The sequence below is a fragment of the Passer montanus genome, unplaced genomic scaffold, assembly GCF_014805655.1.
Source record: "Passer montanus isolate IOZ18808 unplaced genomic scaffold, ASM1480565v1 scaffold44, whole genome shotgun sequence".
Taxonomy (NCBI): domain Eukaryota; kingdom Metazoa; phylum Chordata; class Aves; order Passeriformes; family Passeridae; genus Passer; species Passer montanus.
In genome coordinates, this window is record NW_024369262.1 from 6,201,374 (window position 1) to 6,219,661 (window position 18,288).

Sequence of the window (18,288 nt, forward strand, 5' to 3'; positions counted from 1 at the left end):
GTTTGTCAAACAGGTCTCAGCTGCTCCTGGTGGGCTGGAGGTGGCAAAGGGGCTGCTGGGGTTGGCAGTCACAGAACCATGGAATGGTTAAAGATCATCCATTTCTGCCCCTCTGCCACGGGCAGGGTCACCTCCCACTGTCCCAGGGCACTCAGCCTTCTCTGGGCACCTGGGCCAGGACTCCCCACCCTCACAGGGGACAATTGCTGCCTAATATCCGACCCACTGCTCCCCAAAAAGTCTGGCTTTTCCTGGCCTGGAAGGAATGCCCCTGAAGGCCAGTGCTGGGATGGGGCAGCACTTGGGTGAGTTTCTCCTCTCCCTTTCTCCCAGCCCAAGGACCACGGCTGCATTACCTGGATTTAACTACCCATTACACAAACTATATCTCTAAAGCGAGCGTTATGGCAGCTTTATTATAAGTTTATTACATGCTAATTCAAGCAAATAAATTTGCTCCAGCTGTGGAGCAAAGGAGATTAATAACCTCGAAGATCACTTCGCTGCTTTGATGAGTTTCTTGAACAGAGTGGAGTATATTTAGGAAGAGCAACTAGATTAGTCAAAAAACCCCTTTAATTATTAGTGACACTGTGCAAACTGCTTCCTACGAGTGGAATACCAACTACTTAACTCCCTGACCTTATTATTCAAATAAACACTCCTTATTATAGCGACACGACTTGCTCATCAACACATCAGATCAGCTGCCTGGGTGGGGGTCTGGGGGTCCCCCACGGTGCCAGCCACCAGCTGGGCTCTGTCAGGGGTGTGACGACCCAGAAGGGTTTGAAGGAGCTTCGTGTGCCCCACAGCGAGCAGGGAAAAGGCTTTGCTGGAATGTTCTTGGCGCCTGCTCCTTCCCCTGCTCAGGGTTTTGTTGTGCAGCTCGTTCGGGTTTCTCTGGAAGTGTTTCAGTCTGGGTGTTCTGAGTGTTTTAATGTGGGGTTTGTAGAGCAGCCCTGGCGGGGGCTGCGGGGTTGTTCTTGTTGCCCCGGTGCTTAATGGGATCTGGGGGAATTCTGCATTTTCTAATTTGTGCTCTTTGGGATGCTGGAGCTGGAAGTTTTCTGCCCCTTTCATGGATAAAAAGCAGCCCAAGAAGGGCTCACAGAATTATCACAGATATCATGAAAACGTGTCTGGGTGTTTGCCAAAAAGCAGATAACTGTCAGAGAGACTTGCCAGTGCAAGGGGTTTTACCCTGGAGGTTTTTCTGAGAGGAAGAGGCTCCCTGGGATGCTGCAGGATCCTGGAAATGGTGTTTGGAGGAGAGCAGAAAGAGCTGCCACAGCCTGTGGAGACTTTGGGAATCCCTTTCCCTTTCCCTTTCCCTTTCCCTTTCCCTTTCCCTTTCCCTTTCCCTTTCCCTTTCCCTTCCCTTCCTGCCGGGCTCGGGGGATGCTCGGGGGTCTCTGTGGGTCCCCAGGCTCTGTCAGCAGAGTGTCTCTGTGGGTCCAACCCCGTTGGAAAAGCAGCAAATCCAGAATATTCTCCCGCTCCTTCCCGCTCCCCTGCCTCTCTCCTCTGCCTTCAAACAGTTTCTACTCTATGTAGAGCAAGCAAAAATGATGTGTTAAATACAGCCCGGGCTAAAGCTCTGAATCAAATCAATTCCTTTCTGATTCTGCGAGCTTTTGAATCCTCAGCCCCGCTGGAGGATTGTTAGCACAAGAATGGGGCTGGAGGAGCAATCCTTCCGCAGCGCTATTGACTCAATTATTTTGCCTCTTGATTTTGTAAGGGCGGCCGGGGATGCTCTGATTGCTGATGGCAGAGCATTGTTGGAGAGCCCCGGGCTGGGGCTGGGCCCCCGGGTGGGCTCCGCGCCTGAGGGGCCGGGGCTGCGGTGACCTTGCGGTGTCCGCCCCGCAGCCAGGACGCCGCCATCCCTCTGCCATCCCCGCTGCCATCCCTCTGCCATCCCCGGTGACATCCCTCTGCCATCCCTCTGCCATCCCCTCTGCCATCCCCGGTGACATCCCTCTGCCATCCCTCTGCCATCCCTCTGCCATCCCCTCTGCCATCCCTCTGCCATCCCCGGTGCCATTCCTCTGCCATCCCTCTGCCATCCCCGGTGACATCCCTCTGCCATCCCTCTGCCATCCCCTCTGCCATCCCTCTGCCCTCCCCGGTGCCATTCCTCTGCCATCCCTCTGCCATCCCCGGTGACATCCCTCTGCCATCCCTCTGCCATCCCCTCTGCCATCCCTCTGCCCTCCCCGGATCACCGGGGGTGATGCTGAGCCCGGCCCAAGGCTGCAGCCCTGCGGGTGTTCACCCCCTTCCCCATCCCTCTGGGTGTCCATCCCTTCCCCATCCCTTGGGTGTTCATCCCTTCCCCAGCTCAGCTCAGGCTCCTTTCCTGGGTAACCCAGCCCCTGCTGGGCCAAAGCGGGACAGGGACAGGGACAGGGACAGGGACAGGGACAGGGACAGGGACAGGGACAGGGACAGGACCTGGCCTGGGCTCCACCTCCCGTCAGGAGGGCTGGCAGCTCACAGCCCAGCCAGGCTCACTTTTCCAATATCACAAAAGAGGAATTCCCCACCCATCAAAAGGCTGTGAAAGGACGGACAGGAAGCACTTTGGATGTCTGGATGAAAGGGGCTGAGAGGAACAAACTGCTGCTTTGAAGAGCTGAAGCCCTGTGTAAATCCCGAGCACGTTTATTGGTGGCCAAAATGCACTGTGGGCTTAGAACAGGCAAAAGCAGGAACTTTCTCCTGCTTTTTGCTCTTGCTGACGTTGGTGTCACACCAGAGCCCGCGCTCTGTGGGCACAGGAGGTGGCAGGTCCCTGTGGGTGTCACCAGGCCCTGCAGGCAGTGCCAGGGCTCCTGCTGTGCCTGCTCCCATCCCGGGGCTGGCACGGGGCAGGGTGACCTGGTTAATGCACGTTCCAGCCTCCACTGGCTCTTTCACTGGTTTTTAATCAGTAATTATTAGTGCAGGAGCAGTGCGTGGGCTCCTGTCCCCCGCTCCCGGGGCCAGTGCCACTCCAAGTGTCACAGCAGCAGGCTGGGGCTGGGCACTGTCACTGTCACCAGGACCTGGCTGCTCCCCGGGCTCCAGGGAATTCAGCAGAGTGGCAATGTGCCCAAATCCCAGCAGCCCTGACCCCTCAGGTTGAGTGTTGGTGTTGGGGAGGTCAGGCTGGGGACCTGGCTTGCTGCCACCGTGGGATGCAGTGGCTTTGGGGACAGGCTTTGGGGACCAGGCTCTTCCACTCAGACTGAAAGAGACTTTAGTTTCACAGGAGTGTGCAGTGATAGGACAAGGGGAATGTCTCCAAGCTGAAGGAAGGAAGATTTAGTTTGGATATGGGGAAGAAATTCTTCCCTGTGAGGGTGGGGAGGCCTGGCACAGGCTCCAGAGAAGCTGGCAGTGCCCAAGGCCAGGTTGGATGGCCAGGAGCAGCCTGGCACAGTGGAAAGTGTCCCTGCCCATGGCAGGGGGTGGGACTGGGTGATTTTTGAAGTTATTTCCATCCCAGCCCATTCCAGGACTGTGTGCTGGCTCTGCTTGCCGCGGGAGCTGCTCCGTGCTCGTCCCCGTTGCCGTGGAGGTGAAGAGCAGGAAGAGCCTTTGCCGATGCACAAACAGAGTCAAGGACCGTGCCCTTTGCCAAGCGCTAATGAATTACAAGTGTCTCTCCTCACCCTCGTGACCAGCTGAAAGCTGTGCCCTCCACACGTGGAGCTGCTGGAACTGCTCATTTCTGACGGTATCTGATAGAATTGAAGGCAGAAAGGTGAAGGGATTTTGGTTTTTTGGGTGGGTTTCATCACCATCACGGCCCCAGTGCTCTCAGGCTGGGTGGCATCCGGGCTGGTGCCACCACAGGGACTGGTACCCAGTGGAACAAATGAGTTTTAAACCCCTCTGTTTTATTATTCTGTATTAATAATGAGGCGGCCCTTGTAAATAGCCGTGAAAGGGAGCGCTTAAGCTCATAATTAATAAATGCTGGCTTGGTTTGTGCTGCAGCCTCGGGATGTGAGGGGGGTGCACGGCTCTGCCCGAGAGCAGAGGGTGCTCAAGGCCTCCAAGCAGGTTAAAAACCCCAAGATTTACCCCGAGGTTTTGGGACAGCCTGTGGGACAGGGCTGCAGACGGGGCACGGGCTGGGATGTGGCACAGGGGGCAGGGGCTCACCTTTGTGCCCACAGACCCCCAGAGGGTGACTCTGCTCACCCCGGTGGCCCCAGCTGCCTCCTGCAGCTCGTCCTTACAGCCCGGCCATAAATGTTTATGACAGGAGGGAGAGGAAGTAAATCACATTTATCTCCCTTGTTTTCTTTATCGGGGCGCTAATTTGACAGGGAAGGGAAATTTTTGCTTATTTTACAACTCTGATTTCGGCTGCAATTTGATTTCAGTAGCTGGGAGGCGAACACAATATCTTATTTTTGTTCCAGAGCTGGTATAAAAATTTACATTTTGACACCGACCCCCACTCCCATTGCGGTGCTGCTACAGTGGCCCGCGGGCTTTGCACAAAACACATCACCCACATATAATGCTCTCATAATTCACTAATGTTTGCTGAATGACAGGGTTAAGTGGCTGCTATTCCCGGCCTCCCACCACACTAATGTACTCCAGACCCGCGCTCCTTTTCTCCTGGATTGCAGTCAAATCGTTTCCTGCAGCCCTCGCAGTGGAAGCTCCTTCCACCCCGAACAAACACGACTTCCGAAATGATTTTCATTTGTTTTTCTAATCTAATTTTCCCCTCGGTGCTCCACTAATCATCAGCCCCATTAAGGGCTGGATGTGTTGAGTGCTTTGCAGAGCCCGTCCTGCATCCTGCCGGCCCTTCGGTGGGACCCCCGGAGGGGCTGCAGGGCTGGGGGCTCTGCTGGGGCTGCAGCACCCCTCCACCTGCCCAGCCCCAACCCCAACCCCAACCCCACCCCTGTTCTCCCCGGGAAAGGAACCTGTGTGATCCCGGGATGATGAATAATGAACGATGAGTGTTTGCAGCCTGAAGGAGCGCTGGGGGGGTCGCTCCAGGGAGGAGAAGGGTGGGGGGCACTGGGAATTTATCCAGCAGGACTGGACACCACCCGCTGCCCCTCCTGGAAACAGGATTAGTGCTGATGGTGCCAAAATGTGCCTGGCAGGGCTCAGGATGAGGGACCAGCCTTGGGGCACAGGGACAGGGCAGGGATGTGCTGCCCACTGCTCGGGAGCAGGACGGGCAACAGGTGATGAGTTTTGGGGTGATGGAGGTGATCTCACCCCCCCAAGGAATAAATATCACCCCCCTCCCCCCAATGAAATGGACTCCATGGATCTGTTCAAAACAGTTTATTGTATTTTTTCGTCAGACAAACACATTGATTTCTGGACCACAGTAGAGGATGGAAACCTTTCACAAACTTATTTATTTGAAAATACAAATATAAAATTATACTTTCCACATCTGTGATGTGAGAGACCCCCATCCACATAGTATTTTACAACAGGGCTTCAGAAAGCCATACACAGAGACCTGAAAGATGCTTGATATATATAGATACATATATATATGTATATATATAAAAAAAAAGTCACTACCAAAGTTCTCATCAGTTCATACTAAAGTATAAAAGGAAGGGCTAGGCCTGCCACTGTGCCATAGTTTATTTAGGTACATTTATGACCACCTGAAATGCTCACTTGCATCCTAGTACTGATGGGAGTTCAGACCTCGTACGACAGAGAACGACGGGGGTGCTACCTACGGCGGGCACCGACAGACGAGCCCGGGCCAGGGCTGGGAATGGGGGACCCTGTGGGGCTGGGGGACCCCTCTGGACCAGGGTGATCCCCCTGATCCAGAGTGACCCCTCTGGTCCGGGGTGACCCTGCTGGGGTGACCCTGCTGAGCTGGGGTGGCCCCACTGGACCATGGTGACCCCTCTGGGCTGGGGTGACCCCCCCCGAGCCAGGGTGACCCCTCTGTGCCAGAGTGACCCCTCTGGACCAGGGTGACCCCTCTGTGCCAGGGTGACCCTGCTGGGCCAGAGTGACCCCCATGAGCCAGAGTGACCCCCCTGAGCAAGAGTGACCCTGCTGAGCCAGGGTGACCCCTCTGGACAAGGGTGACCCCTCTAGACCAGGGTGACCCCCCTGAGCCAGGGTGACCCTGCTGGGCTGGGGTGACCCCCCCCCGAGCCAGGGTGACCCCTCTGGACCAGAGTGACCCCACTGGGCCAGGGTGGCCCCCCTGAGCCAGGGTGACCCCTCTGGCCACCGGGCCCTGCTCGGACACCGAGCTCTCCACACAACACGGTCGGACTGCTGGGGTGGGGGGGGGCCGACAACCCACCACGAGGATTTGCTTTCTCAAACTACAGTTTGTTTTTTTTTTTATCTTTTTAAAAATTATTATTATTATTATTATTATTATTATTGTGGTTCTTTTTGGTAACTTCATTACAGTATTAAAGTATTGCTTAGCTGACAGACGCCTCACGTCGCGCTGGGCCGGCTGCAGTGTGTGCGGAGGAATCTCTACAGTGTCTGTGTGCAGAGCAGAGCGGCTGCCCCTGTGCCTGCCAGGCACCCTGCCAGCACTAACCTCACTCCTCCCTCTCTTCAGCTATGTCGCTTTGAAAAAAACAAACCAAACCACTAAAAAAAAGAATTCAGAAGATTCCACCCAAGAGACATCGCCATAGCATAAAAGACAGCTATGAGTTAGTGTTTTTTTTTAGTTTTTTTTTTTAGGTTTTTTTTTTGTTTTTGTAAACAGTTTCATATGCAATATCATACAGAACCATGGCTGGCCTTCAGTAAAAATGTAGTAAACTATATTGCTTTATTATTGATTATGTTGCATTGAGTGAATGGCGGAAACGAAACAGGAAGGGACGTGTGGCTGGAGTCGCTAGCCCTCATTCACACTACAGATGAAAGCAGGGAAGAAAAGAAATCCCAACACCTTTCAGGTCGTTATCACCCACAATTACCCAATGATTTAACTAAGCCTAGCAAGATGTGTGACATTCACCAGCAGACGCTGCTGTACAATGGAAAAAAAAAATCAACTTACAGCAAAGAGAGCCATGCTACCTTAAAGTCCAAGCTACAAATTCAACTCAAAATGAACATTTATGAAGTGTAAGAAAAAATAAAAACCCCAAAGGACAGATCAGGCTTCAGTTTAATCAAGCCGATCCCGAAGGGCCGTTTGGAGGGGGAGGGTCCCGAGCCCTGGTGGCTCCTGGGGATGGTCCCTGGAGTTGGGGACGTGTCCCTGTGGGTGCCCAGGTCACCCAGCCTGGAGGAGAAGGCTCCTGTTGGCCACCCCAGCTGGGCACTGTCCTGCCAGGGAGGGTGTCCTGAGAGCCCGGGGCTCTGTCCCTGCAGGCTCCAGGCCAGGCTGGACCCCGGGGCAGCGGGAGGTGACCCTGCCCCGCCAGGGTGGCACTGGGTGAGCTCCAGGGTCCTCCCAATGGTTCCACCATCCCTGGCCAGGCTGGACCCTGGGAGGTGACCCTGCCCCGCCAGGGTGGCACTGGGTGAGCTCCAGGGTCCTCCCAATGGTTCCACCATCCCAGGCCAGGCTGGACCCTGGGAGGTGGCCCTGCCCCGCCAGGGTGGCACTGGGTGAGCTCCAGGGTCCCTCCCAATGGTTCCACCATCCCTGGCTCCCTCCTGGGCTTGAGTAAAGCAAAGGTGGAGCTGAACCTTTGTGCTGAAAAATTTACAAAAAACCCCCAAACGAACGAAGAAAAAGGAAAAAAAAAAAATTCCTTCAAAATTGATTTCTAGATGAGTGGGGGACTAACGTGAACCTTAGTCTAGGTAGCCACATCAAAACATCTTGGATTCCACGACATTTGTGCTATGGGCCACTGGGACTTCTCAAAAGGTATATAAACATCTAAAACATATTCACACAGATTAGCAATTTCTTCTGAGCATTCTTAAAAAAATATGTTTTTTTTTTTTCTCTTAGTAAAATCGTTTTAATATACCGTGCCTCCCTCTTTTAAAAAATAAATTAAAAAAATCCAGTTTTGCATATCTAGCATTAGCATTTAAGGTAGTATGGCACATCCCCTTTCCAAAGTCATGGGTGGGGATCTACAAATGCCTTAAGAGTTTGCCAGCATTTTTAACATTGTGAGACCTTTGGTTAGTTGAAACCGCATCAGATCAACAGAAGAAAAATAATAAACAAGAGAAAAAAAAAGCACAGAAAGAAAAAAGAGAAGAAAAAAACAAGAAAGGAAAACCTTCCCAAAATTATTAGCATTTTTTTCCTTAAATAAGAGAAAGTTCTATCCTTACTGGTCCTAAATCTGAATAACTACATCTAAATTTTTAACCTTAATTACGATACACCTACCAATATGTACTAGAAGAGGAAGAGAGAAAGAGGGGGGGAAAAATTCACTACACTACCATCAGGACAGCACTCTTACAAGATAAGCCATTTTATACACTATTAACATACAACAATGATCAACAAAGAATATTCTATGAGGTGACAGGGAATGGAGAGGAAAACCAACTGGTAGTACAGTACATCATCAACATTGACAAAATAGCAATAAAAAATTCCCTGACGGCACACTGAATCGCAGGGAATTTGGTTCGTAGTATTTTTTTTTTACCTTTTTATTTTTTAAAGAATTCGGTTTTATTTCTTTTATTACTTGATCAAGTCTCAATATTTAAAAAGCGTCCAGCATTTTGCTTAAACCTGGTTGTTCTGAAATAAGAAAAAAACCTAAAATATTACATAAAAAGCATGATTTTTTTTTTAAAAACAAGAAAAACAAGGTTTCTCCTTTCGGTTAGCAGTATGGTGCCTTGTTTTGTTAAAGATGCCTTGCTCTACCTTGTCTATTGAATGTCTACATTAGTCTACTTGTTAGTAAAATTTACAAAAATAGGAGTGCAGCAGCTCTTTTTAACAAATGTCGCATTCAGTGTCTTATACTGGCTGTACCTAAAGTACCAAATTTATAAACGTAACAATTTAAAAAAATATTAATAAAACTTGTCAATATTACGTTAAAAAAAGAAGAAATATATCCACACTACAGTATGTTCTTAATGCCACCTACCATGTTGTATTTCTAGTTTGCTGTTGCAGGCCTATTTACCAATATTAAAAAAATTAAATTAAAAAATATCCTTCATAAGTTTCCTCCCCCAACAGAGGACCATATATATAACAGCCAAATATTAAACATGTGCAAATAGGAAACTGTCAGTTTTTCCCCTACCAGTCACAGTGCAATGATGTTTTATACTTTATTTCTTTTAAATTCTGTTTACAACTACAATAAATTAAAATCTTCCATTGCTTCTAGGGTGAAACTTGTAGCACTGAGGTATTCCCAAAAAAAAACCAAAAAAAAAGAAATAAAAAAAAAAAGAAATCAAAACCAACCAAAGTTGCTTTCTAATTTGACAATACAGAAAGTGATGATGGATAATAAAGGAAACCATGCAAGCTGGACGCTGCTCTGCCCTCGTGGGGTGCCCAGAGCAGCTGAAATGACTGGACAGCAAGTTGATCTAGTTTAAAACAATGACTAAAAAAAAAAAAAATTAAAAAAAAAACCAAAACCAAAACAAAGTGTGCTTTGAACCGTAAATGCGCTAAGTAGGAAAAATCGTAGCTTCTTGATCAGTTTTGGGAAAAGCAGGTTTTAAATTAAAATAAAAAGACCACCAGACTGTTCCTTTGCAAGCTGAGCAGTGTGAGAGCGAAGCTGCTGGTGGGAACTGGGCAGGCTGGGAGGGTCCCACCTCAGCACAGCCCCGGGCAGCTGCTCCCAAAGCTGCAACCTCCTGTCCTGTCCATCCATTTCCAGAGAGAAACTGCCTTAGGCTGACTCCGTCACAAAAATAGGTTTGTATTTCTCTTTCTTAATAGTTTCTATGTAGTTAATGGAATTGTATTTACAGCACTTTATTATTTTTTTCTTTTTTTTTTTTTCAGAATTCACAATTTCAAAAAACCTTATATCACCTCTTTCAACAAAAAAAAGCACTTATATAGAAAAAGGACGCGCAAAAAGTTTGTCGCCCTCGCCTTATTGCCGAAAATAGAGAGAATCAGAGTAACCAAGACGCCACAAAGGAAAAGAAGGGCCAGAGAACCTTTGCTCCCCCCTCCCCGTGCCCTGCCAGCCCCCCGCGCCGCGCCCGCCGCCGGCTCCGCTCCCCCCGCGGCCGAGGCTCCTGCCACCATCTCAGCATCCTTTAAGCAACAACAACTACGTAGAACAGAAGGGAGGAAGAGGAGGAGGAGGAGGAGGAGGAGGAGGAGGGGAGGTGGGAAAGAAAAAGCAAAAGAAACCCCTTAATATAACAGTTCCACTATGGTTAGGCTCTCGCTACATACACAAAGAATCGCGACTACGTGGCTACGAGACTATGTCAGAAAGGCTACGAAAAGATGTGGGTTTGGAGAGGCTTAAAAAGAGGGGGGGAACCCATCGAGAAAATAAAACGAACAAGAAATGGGTTTTATATACATACTTTTAAAAGCTGTTGTTTTTATAGTACAGCAGATTCATGAGATGATGAGAGAGATTTTAAACAACCCAAGTCCTTCGAGTGCCACCTCCAGTTTGCGTTGGCGGTGATGATGATGATGATGATGGTGATGATGATGTAGTGCTCAAAGTCTGATGAGATCACCCAACCGTGGGCCCCTTCAGAAACTTCGCCCTGTCTTGCCTGGACATCCAGAGAGACTCTGCGTGGGGAGAAGGTGGACACGGACACGGGAGAGGGACAGTTAATTGAGGTGAATTAGGATTTCTAATAAAAAACCCCCAAAGTGTTTGCAAACACTCTGCAGCCACAGCCTGCCCCATCCACCCCAGAGGGCTGGAATGCTGAGGTGTTCCCAGGACAGCCTCCACGGGAGAGGGGGTCTCGTGTGTTCCCTGCTCTTATTTGCAGTTTAGGAACAGTAAAATGTGAGTTGATGTATGGCCAGCACAAAAACGGCTCCTCAGGCGTCTGTTAGGCCATGAATTCACACAGCTTTGGGAAAATGGGCTTTCTCTGAAGTACCTGGAAGGTGACAAGTTTTACCTGGGCACACTGAGGCAGCCAGGATTTATTTTATACGGGAGCTTCAGTCCCTGCCAGTGCTTAAAGCTGAGATACATGATGTATAAAAGAAATACAAATATTTAGGGCACTGGCTCTGCAGGCAGCCGCTCACGGGGACGAGGCCAGGACAGGATGCTCCCTGATGACCTCCAAACCCCATCCCCAAGGAGCTGTGCTGGGTGAGGTCCCAGCAGCATCCTGCAGGGATGTGGGCACTGATCCCTGCCCTGGGAAGCTGCAGCTCAGCCGAATCCTGCCCGGGGGACGCCAGGAGCGGCCGCCAGCGTTTCAAACGCAGCGCTCCTCCAGGAATTCATAATAAGGCTCTTTTCCTCCTCTCAAAATCCATTTTAATTAGTAATGAGCGGCATTGAAAGCAGTTTGTTTTTAAGTCGTTAATGGTTTGAGTCTCCAGGCTGGCCAGCGCGCGGGGCTGTGCTGGGTGAGCCGTGCCCGCAGCCCGTCAGCCAGCGCGGTTATCAGCCCGAGTTACGGTGCTGTGCCCGGCTCCAGCTGGCCCCGGGCACACCTCGCTGCTCCACAGGCTGGCAGCCCAGCCACGGCAAGGATTCTGACAAATTGATGGCAGAGCAGGCCCTGCTACGTGCAAGTAATAGCTGGGATTAAGCAAGAGTGCTTATGGCACTTTTTTCTTTCCCATAAAAAACACTCCTTGGTGGAGCAAATCAATTGACAGAACAATTTCAGGTAATCTTGGGGGTGTGTGTGGAGATGGAGAGTAAATAGAAACCCCCTTTATCCACCAGTGTTTAGGTATAAATCTATTTTTATGTAGCTTAAAGTCTCTGAACGTTTTCCACAGTTCCCAGCCCCTCGACTAACTTTAATTCTAATTTCACAGACTGATTTTTGAACGTAAATGATGTGACATTGATCATGTAGTGCTGGGCAAGAGGCAGGGAAATAAAATCTGTCACATCCATTCCATCTGCCTGTCCGGGCTCAGAGCTCTGGAGGCAGACCCGTGCCATTTAACTGGGGTAACTTCTGTTTTTCATTGCATTTTCTAATCTATTCCATTCCGAGCGTTAAGAATATTTGTTTGCAAAGATGAATATGCCAAAGGCCAAATAATAATAAAAAATAAAAATTAAACATTTAATTAACTGGAGCTTAGTTCAAAGGGTAGGAAACTGGCAGCGATCCAGGGCTGCGGTGCTCAGGTAATGCCTTTAATTTAATTTGCTCAGGTTTAATTTTTTTTTAATCTTGATAATTGCTCTATGGTTACAAGTTACAATGTTATCTTTTAGCTGTAATATTTGGTACAGCACTTAATTAAGAATGATGGTTTCTCAGTAATAAAGCAGTGGGGCTCAGCTATTTTTAAAGCAGTGTTCTGGGAGCAGATCTGTGATCCCACTGGGATTCTGGCTGCTGGCACTGGGGGTGATTCCCCACTGCCTTCTGGGTTTTCTGCCTCTTCAAATTACTGCATGAAGCATCATGAAGATGAAAAAGTGACTTTTGGTTTAGCTTTGGATCTGTCTTCCAGTTTCCAGCCCGTGAGGTTGATTTGAGTAACACAAATCACAGAAAGGAATGATTAAAGGCCAAGGAAAGACGAAATGAAGATAAAAAATTGTTCACTTAAAGTAAATATAGGGGAGATGGTAGTTCAGCACAAAGTACAAATGGGATATACTGTAATACCTCCAAGTGAGATGGCAACCAACCATGTGTAACGTTTCAATGGTATCCATTTGTAAAAGCCGTTGCAATCAAAGGTCCCTAAAATTGTACAATTGTTAAGTTCATCAGTGCTCTATACATGGGAACAGCTGATTATTAATTTTTGCCAAGAAATTATCAAAGGACTTGAAAGACTGTGTTGCCAGCATGAATAGGGATTTCCAAGAGCTGTTCTGGTCACCAGGTGTGCTCAGCCCTATGGTCACCTTTCCAAGACCATCATCTTCTCATTCCCCCAGGTGCAAAAATAAGCTTTGGGGTTCTCCCTTCTTTATTTTTAAACCAGGGTTAGTAAATGGAGAGTGTTAAATAAATACATATGTAATAAAAGCTATGGGATTCTTTGCAGTTATTGGGAGAATTAAGAGGCCACAATCTGCAAGTCAATTATAAAATGGTTCTTTGGGAAGCGTTGGTGCAGACAAATCTGGATACCCAGGCTTGGACCTGGTGTCCTTTCACTTGAAAAATTGGGATGTTGCTGATACAAAAGTGCCCAAGTTTTCAAGCACAAACAGGTTTTCAGGTGAAAAATGGAAATTAGAGGTGTTGTAAGTGGTGAGAGGTGGCAGTTTGAACTGATGTAGCTCCTTGCAGAGCAGTAATATTCCATGTTTGTGCTAGAATTGATCCACAGGGATTGTCAAGCCCATGGTGTGACCACGGGAGGGGCAGGCCCGGGATGGGAACTGAGCACACGGGCACAGAGCCAGGCAGAGGGTCTGTTTGTCTTTTCTGCAATAAAAACAACACCTCCAGGAACTTTGTCTGCACCACACTCCTGCTCCCCCCATCCAATTCCATCGGGAGGGGAGTTCTCCTCTGGGTTTGAGGGACCTCGGGGGGAGCCCCTGCACTTCCTCGCTGTCCAGGAGACAAAACCCAGCTCCCGACTGCGCTCCAAAAGGGCAGCAGCCTGTGCTGGGGGTGCCAGGGGGCAGGCCAGCCCCATTCATGCTCACACACAGGTGACACAGCCACGTGCAGCCTCGTTAAGCCAATCTCTGTCCCTCATTAGTGCGCGGCAGCCCCACGGCGCGTTAGGAGGCACCTCCCGGGGACCCCCGGCCAGCGCGGCCCCTCGCTGCCAACCTGCGGCTCTCGGGGGCTGCCAGGGCCACCAGCACCAGCTGGAAGTGACCCAAGGGCAGCAAACAGGTGAAGGGCAGCAGGACACGGCCTGTCCCCCTGCTGCGGGTCCAGCCAGACAAATTAATGAGCTGATTTTGCTCGTTTAGTGGCAGCAGGGACTGCTGCGCTGCCTGCCAAAGGGTGCAGCAGCCAGGAGGGGTAGTTGGGCTGATGTGAAGCCCACATGGACAAGCAGGGATTTAAATCCCGTATTTATTAAGCATTTTTCTTTGAAACGTGTCATGTCTGGCTGCAGACGGCTCCAAAGGAGTGTTTGCACCGGGAGATGTTCAGGTTGGATATCAGGACAAAACTTCTTCAGTGCAAGAGTGACTGATCACAGGAGTCCCCAGCCTTGGAAATGTGGCAATTAGCAATGTGGTCTGGTTCTCGAGGGGTGATTGGCCAAAGGCTGGACTCCGTAATTCCGCAGTTTTTCCCAACCTCACCAATTCCACCTGGAACTCCTGATTCTCAGCCATCACTCCACAGTCCAGCTGGTACCGCGGGTCGGGCCCGGCTCGCAGGCTCCGGCAGCGAGAAGCCCCGCTGGCCACGGGACCACCACCCCCAAACCCCCCCAGACCCCTCCCAGAGCCCGCGGGTGCCCGGGTACTTACGGCGATGCCGTGGCCGAAGCCCGAGCCCGGCTGCGGGCTGGCAGCACTTATGTAGTTGCCCACGGCGGAGTCCTGGCTGGCCGTGCCGTAGAGATCCGCCACGGGCCCGGGGCTGTTGGCCCCGGGGAAGCCTCCGGGCCGCGCTGGGTTGGAGCCTGCCGGGGAAGCGGGTGCGCCAAAATTCGGTTGAGCACTGTAGCTATTCAAGACTGGTGTGCAGAGAATAAAGCTGGGTATGAGGCCAGACGCCGGGCATGCACCGGTATTACAAAGCCAAACACCAGAATAAACAGCCTAGGCCCAATTCTAACACTTAACCAAGGCCATGCGAGAGGAGAGCAAGTACTGGAGAAGAGTCAGCCCGGACTACTACGAAGCTTAGAGCTCCAAAAATATATATATGGATATATATAAAAAAAAAAGAAAAATAAAAAAAAGAACAATCATTCAACACACTACTGCAACCAGAGACTGGAGGTGCTCATTTTCACCAAATTATCACAAAATAGAATAGGTATTTTTCAACATCTGACTTGATGCTCATGCAGTAGTAACAAGTTCTCTAGGTCTGGGCACGCCGAGACAGCATTCACATCCCATGCAAACTACAAAGGAACTAGTTTGAGACTACACATTGTGGTAATATTGATATTAAAATGTTGACAGCAAACAACTTGAATCACGTCTAGGAAAATCGTTTTTGGATCCATTCGATACTTTTGGAAAAAACCCGCCCTTTTAGATCAGTAAGCTGTAGAAATAGTTCAGTAGTTGATTTTTTTTTTCTTTAAATGATATGGAATGGAACAGTTTGGATTTTTCTCTTTTAAATATGACCAAGGAGAGTGTTGTTTTACTTAGGTTTTTTTTTTCCTTTTGATTTGGAGAGCGAAGACCTACCTTCGTCTCCAAAACCATGCTTGGGACATCAACCAAAATTAAACAAATAAATAAAGATCAAAAGCAAAAAAGAATTCCAGAGGGTGGATGACAACTCACCTCCTAATGTGGAAGTAAAAGAAAATTTAATTTTTTTCCTCCCTTAATTTTTTTTTTTGAGAAAGAAAAACAATGTAAATAAGAATGATACTGAAGAAGAAATTTAGATATTAAAGCATGTTAGATGATCAGGCTTCTGGCATTTCTCACGGCTGCTCTTGGATGTAGAATTTATGAGGAAGAAGTTTCAATGCGAAAGAAAAGTCAGCGGACTGGGAGGAGCTGGATGGAGATGGCTGTGGGAGGCTGGAGCTACACCTGGGGGGCACCTGCAAGGTCCCTGGGGAGCACAGGGAGCCTGCTCTGCCCACACCCACCGTGGGCAGCGCCAGGACACGTGGGCACAACATCACAGCCTGCCCCAAACCCCCTGGGCACCTCCCCATCACCTCCATGCCCACCCCTGCAGGCTGCCCCAGGGCTACTGCAGCCTTGGCCTCTGGCCCCCACGACCTCCACTGAAGCCCAGAACGGGTTTTGAGGTCTGGCGGCCCCAGTGACCCGTGCCCGTGGGTCAGAGCTGCATGCACTGACCACAGGGCTCTCCTGGGCCTGCAGACCAGCCTGGAGCCAGCCCTGTGCCCTCACCAGGGTGCTGTGGTGGGCACAGGCTGCACCTCTGCTGCCCTGGCCCCCTGCCCTGCGCTGCCCACCCAAAGGGACCCCGCTTCTCAAAGGAATGAGCTGGCCCAGAGGAGCACACCTGGCAGCTGGCGGCTCTGTGGTGACAGGAAAGTCAGCTCTGCACAATAAATGATTCACCACAGCTCTGGACTGGGAGCAGGGGAGGGTAAGTAGGACATCTAAGCTAGCAAGTTCAAAGAAATAAGGCATGAGAGAGTAAACAGATTTTGGACTTCGCTGGCAAACAAAGAGCCTTTTTTTATTATTAAAGATTAAATGTCAAGATAACATTTGGCCTTCTCACTCGTGAAGAAAAATATCCAGCTGAGATGTTCCAAAGCCCTTTATTACTACAAGCCAGCACTTTTCCCCCTTTTTCTTCCCTCTGGTTCAATAAAATGGATGTGAATTTTCCTGCCAAGTCACACAGAAAACCCAGTTGGCTGCTCCGAGTGACAGCAGGACCTGGCATGGCCAGGGGCATCCTGTTAGTAAAATACTCCTGCAAACCCCACAGCAGCACCAGAAACCTCCAGAACAACCACCTGAGGAACCAGAGGGACTCTCTGTGCCCCCACAGCCCACGTCCCACCCTGGCCACTCTCGTTTGCATCTCTTAAGACTGGAGGTAAGGCTTTCACACCTGCAGGAAGAGCTGGCAGTGGGCTGGTGATTCAGGTGGGGCATGAAAAGGTAATTTTTCATCTACTGACCAGGGGTTCAACACCCCACACTGCTCACAGGAGGGAGAAGGGCATGCCAAGGGCTGCTCCACTGCCTGGGAAGTGCTGTGTGGAGGCTGGGACGCCCTGGCACCTCTCCATCTGGTGCCTGAAAAACTCCACAGAAAAAGCTGGAAGCTTTTCCAGAGCCACCACTTCGCTCCAGACCCTACAAATGACACAGAAAGCTCCCATAATTAGCAGCAGGCTCAGCAGCCTCAGAAAGCTGTATTTAAATGATTTGCTCAGCCATGGTTGGTTGCTAAGTGTTTGTCTTCTTCCAGGAGCTCGGGTGAGCTCACCTGGAGCCAGAGGCACCTTCACCACCACAGCAGCAAAGGGACCCTGAGCCACTGCCCCAAAAAGCCATTCCTGATGTGTTCTGGCAAGAACTACCTGGAAACAAGTTTGTTTTACACAAACCTGGAGTACCCTGTGACTAAAAGGAAGAAGGAAAATGCCTGCAATCCTCTAGACTCCAGATACTGCACCACTAAAAAAGTTAATGCTTTTTGGAAACCTGTGTCCTTATAACAAAATTCCTGATGTTGGGGGTTGTCAGGAGCTGTCCAAGGCTGCTGTGAACAGTGGGAATTGCAGAGCACTGGCATTAATTCCTTGCAGGCTGGAAGGAATTGGAGCCTTTCCCCTGGCCACAAGATGCCATGGCAAGAACAGGAACTGGGGCAGATGTTTGGAAGCTCATTGCTGCAGAATTGTCAGGGATTGTGCTGTCCGTGGAGGGCAGGGAACCCTGACTGTGACCTGATGCCAGGAGCAGGAGCAAAGCCTGACCTGCTGCCTGGTCCCAGCAGAGGCATGGGCTGAGCTGACCAGGAACCCCTGACTCTGGATCCATCAGACTGACCCAGCAGTCACTGAGGGCTGGCAGGGCCATCTTCTCCCCTTCCAAGAACTGCCAGCACTCAGGAAATCCTGGCAGCAAAGGAACCATTCCAGGTCCCATTTCCCAACCAAGTGCACAGGAAACCATCCTGCAGCAGGCAACTGCACAGCTCTGAGACTGTGCCTAAGCACCGCCAGCTCAAAGGCTTCCTCTATGCAAAATTCACACTCCCAAGTGTCCCCAGGAAGCCCTGTGATAGATCAAGGTCAGAAGAGACGTGCAAAAGATTAGATGTGCTTGTAAGTCACAGCCAACCACCTTTTATCTTCAGCCCCAGCCATCCTCCATCCTCTGGACTACAGAAGCTCCTTCCTGTGCTGATGGAGATCAAGGGCCAGCAGCCAGGAGCTCTGGCAGTGATGGAACAGGGCAGGTTAATGTCTTGCTTGCTTCACTTTGAATTTGCTGTGGTTTTTCTAACAGAGAAGACTCTGAGCCTGTGAATTTTGATCAGCAGGTGAAGCCTGAGGGACAGGCTTTGGGGAGCCTC

At 50.0% G+C, this 18,288-nt stretch overlaps 1 protein-coding gene across 26 annotated transcripts in view; it reads right to left on the bottom strand.

The window, feature by feature from the left end:
* Positions 1-6,721: 6,721 nt before the first annotated feature.
* MSI2 (musashi RNA binding protein 2) overlaps positions 6,722-18,288 on the bottom strand; it is a 201,414-nt gene continuing 189,847 nt past the window's right edge. For 7 of the 26 annotated variants that reach the window (XR_005628805.1, XR_005628802.1, XR_005628800.1 and 4 more), the window contains 3 exons: positions 14,547-14,755; positions 12,757-12,834; positions 6,722-10,717 (listed from right to left, as the gene is read on the bottom strand). Coding sequence is in view for 17 of the 26 variants with exons in the window: in XM_039720447.1 (XP_039576381.1) it covers positions 12,793-12,834; positions 14,547-14,755 (251 nt within the window). In the remaining 9 variants the exon portion in view is untranslated. Of the gene's footprint in view, positions 10,718-12,756; positions 12,835-14,546; positions 14,756-18,288 lie in introns of those variants that run through there. The other 19 variants (XM_039720453.1, XM_039720451.1, XM_039720450.1 and 16 more) reach the window with 7 other exon arrangements.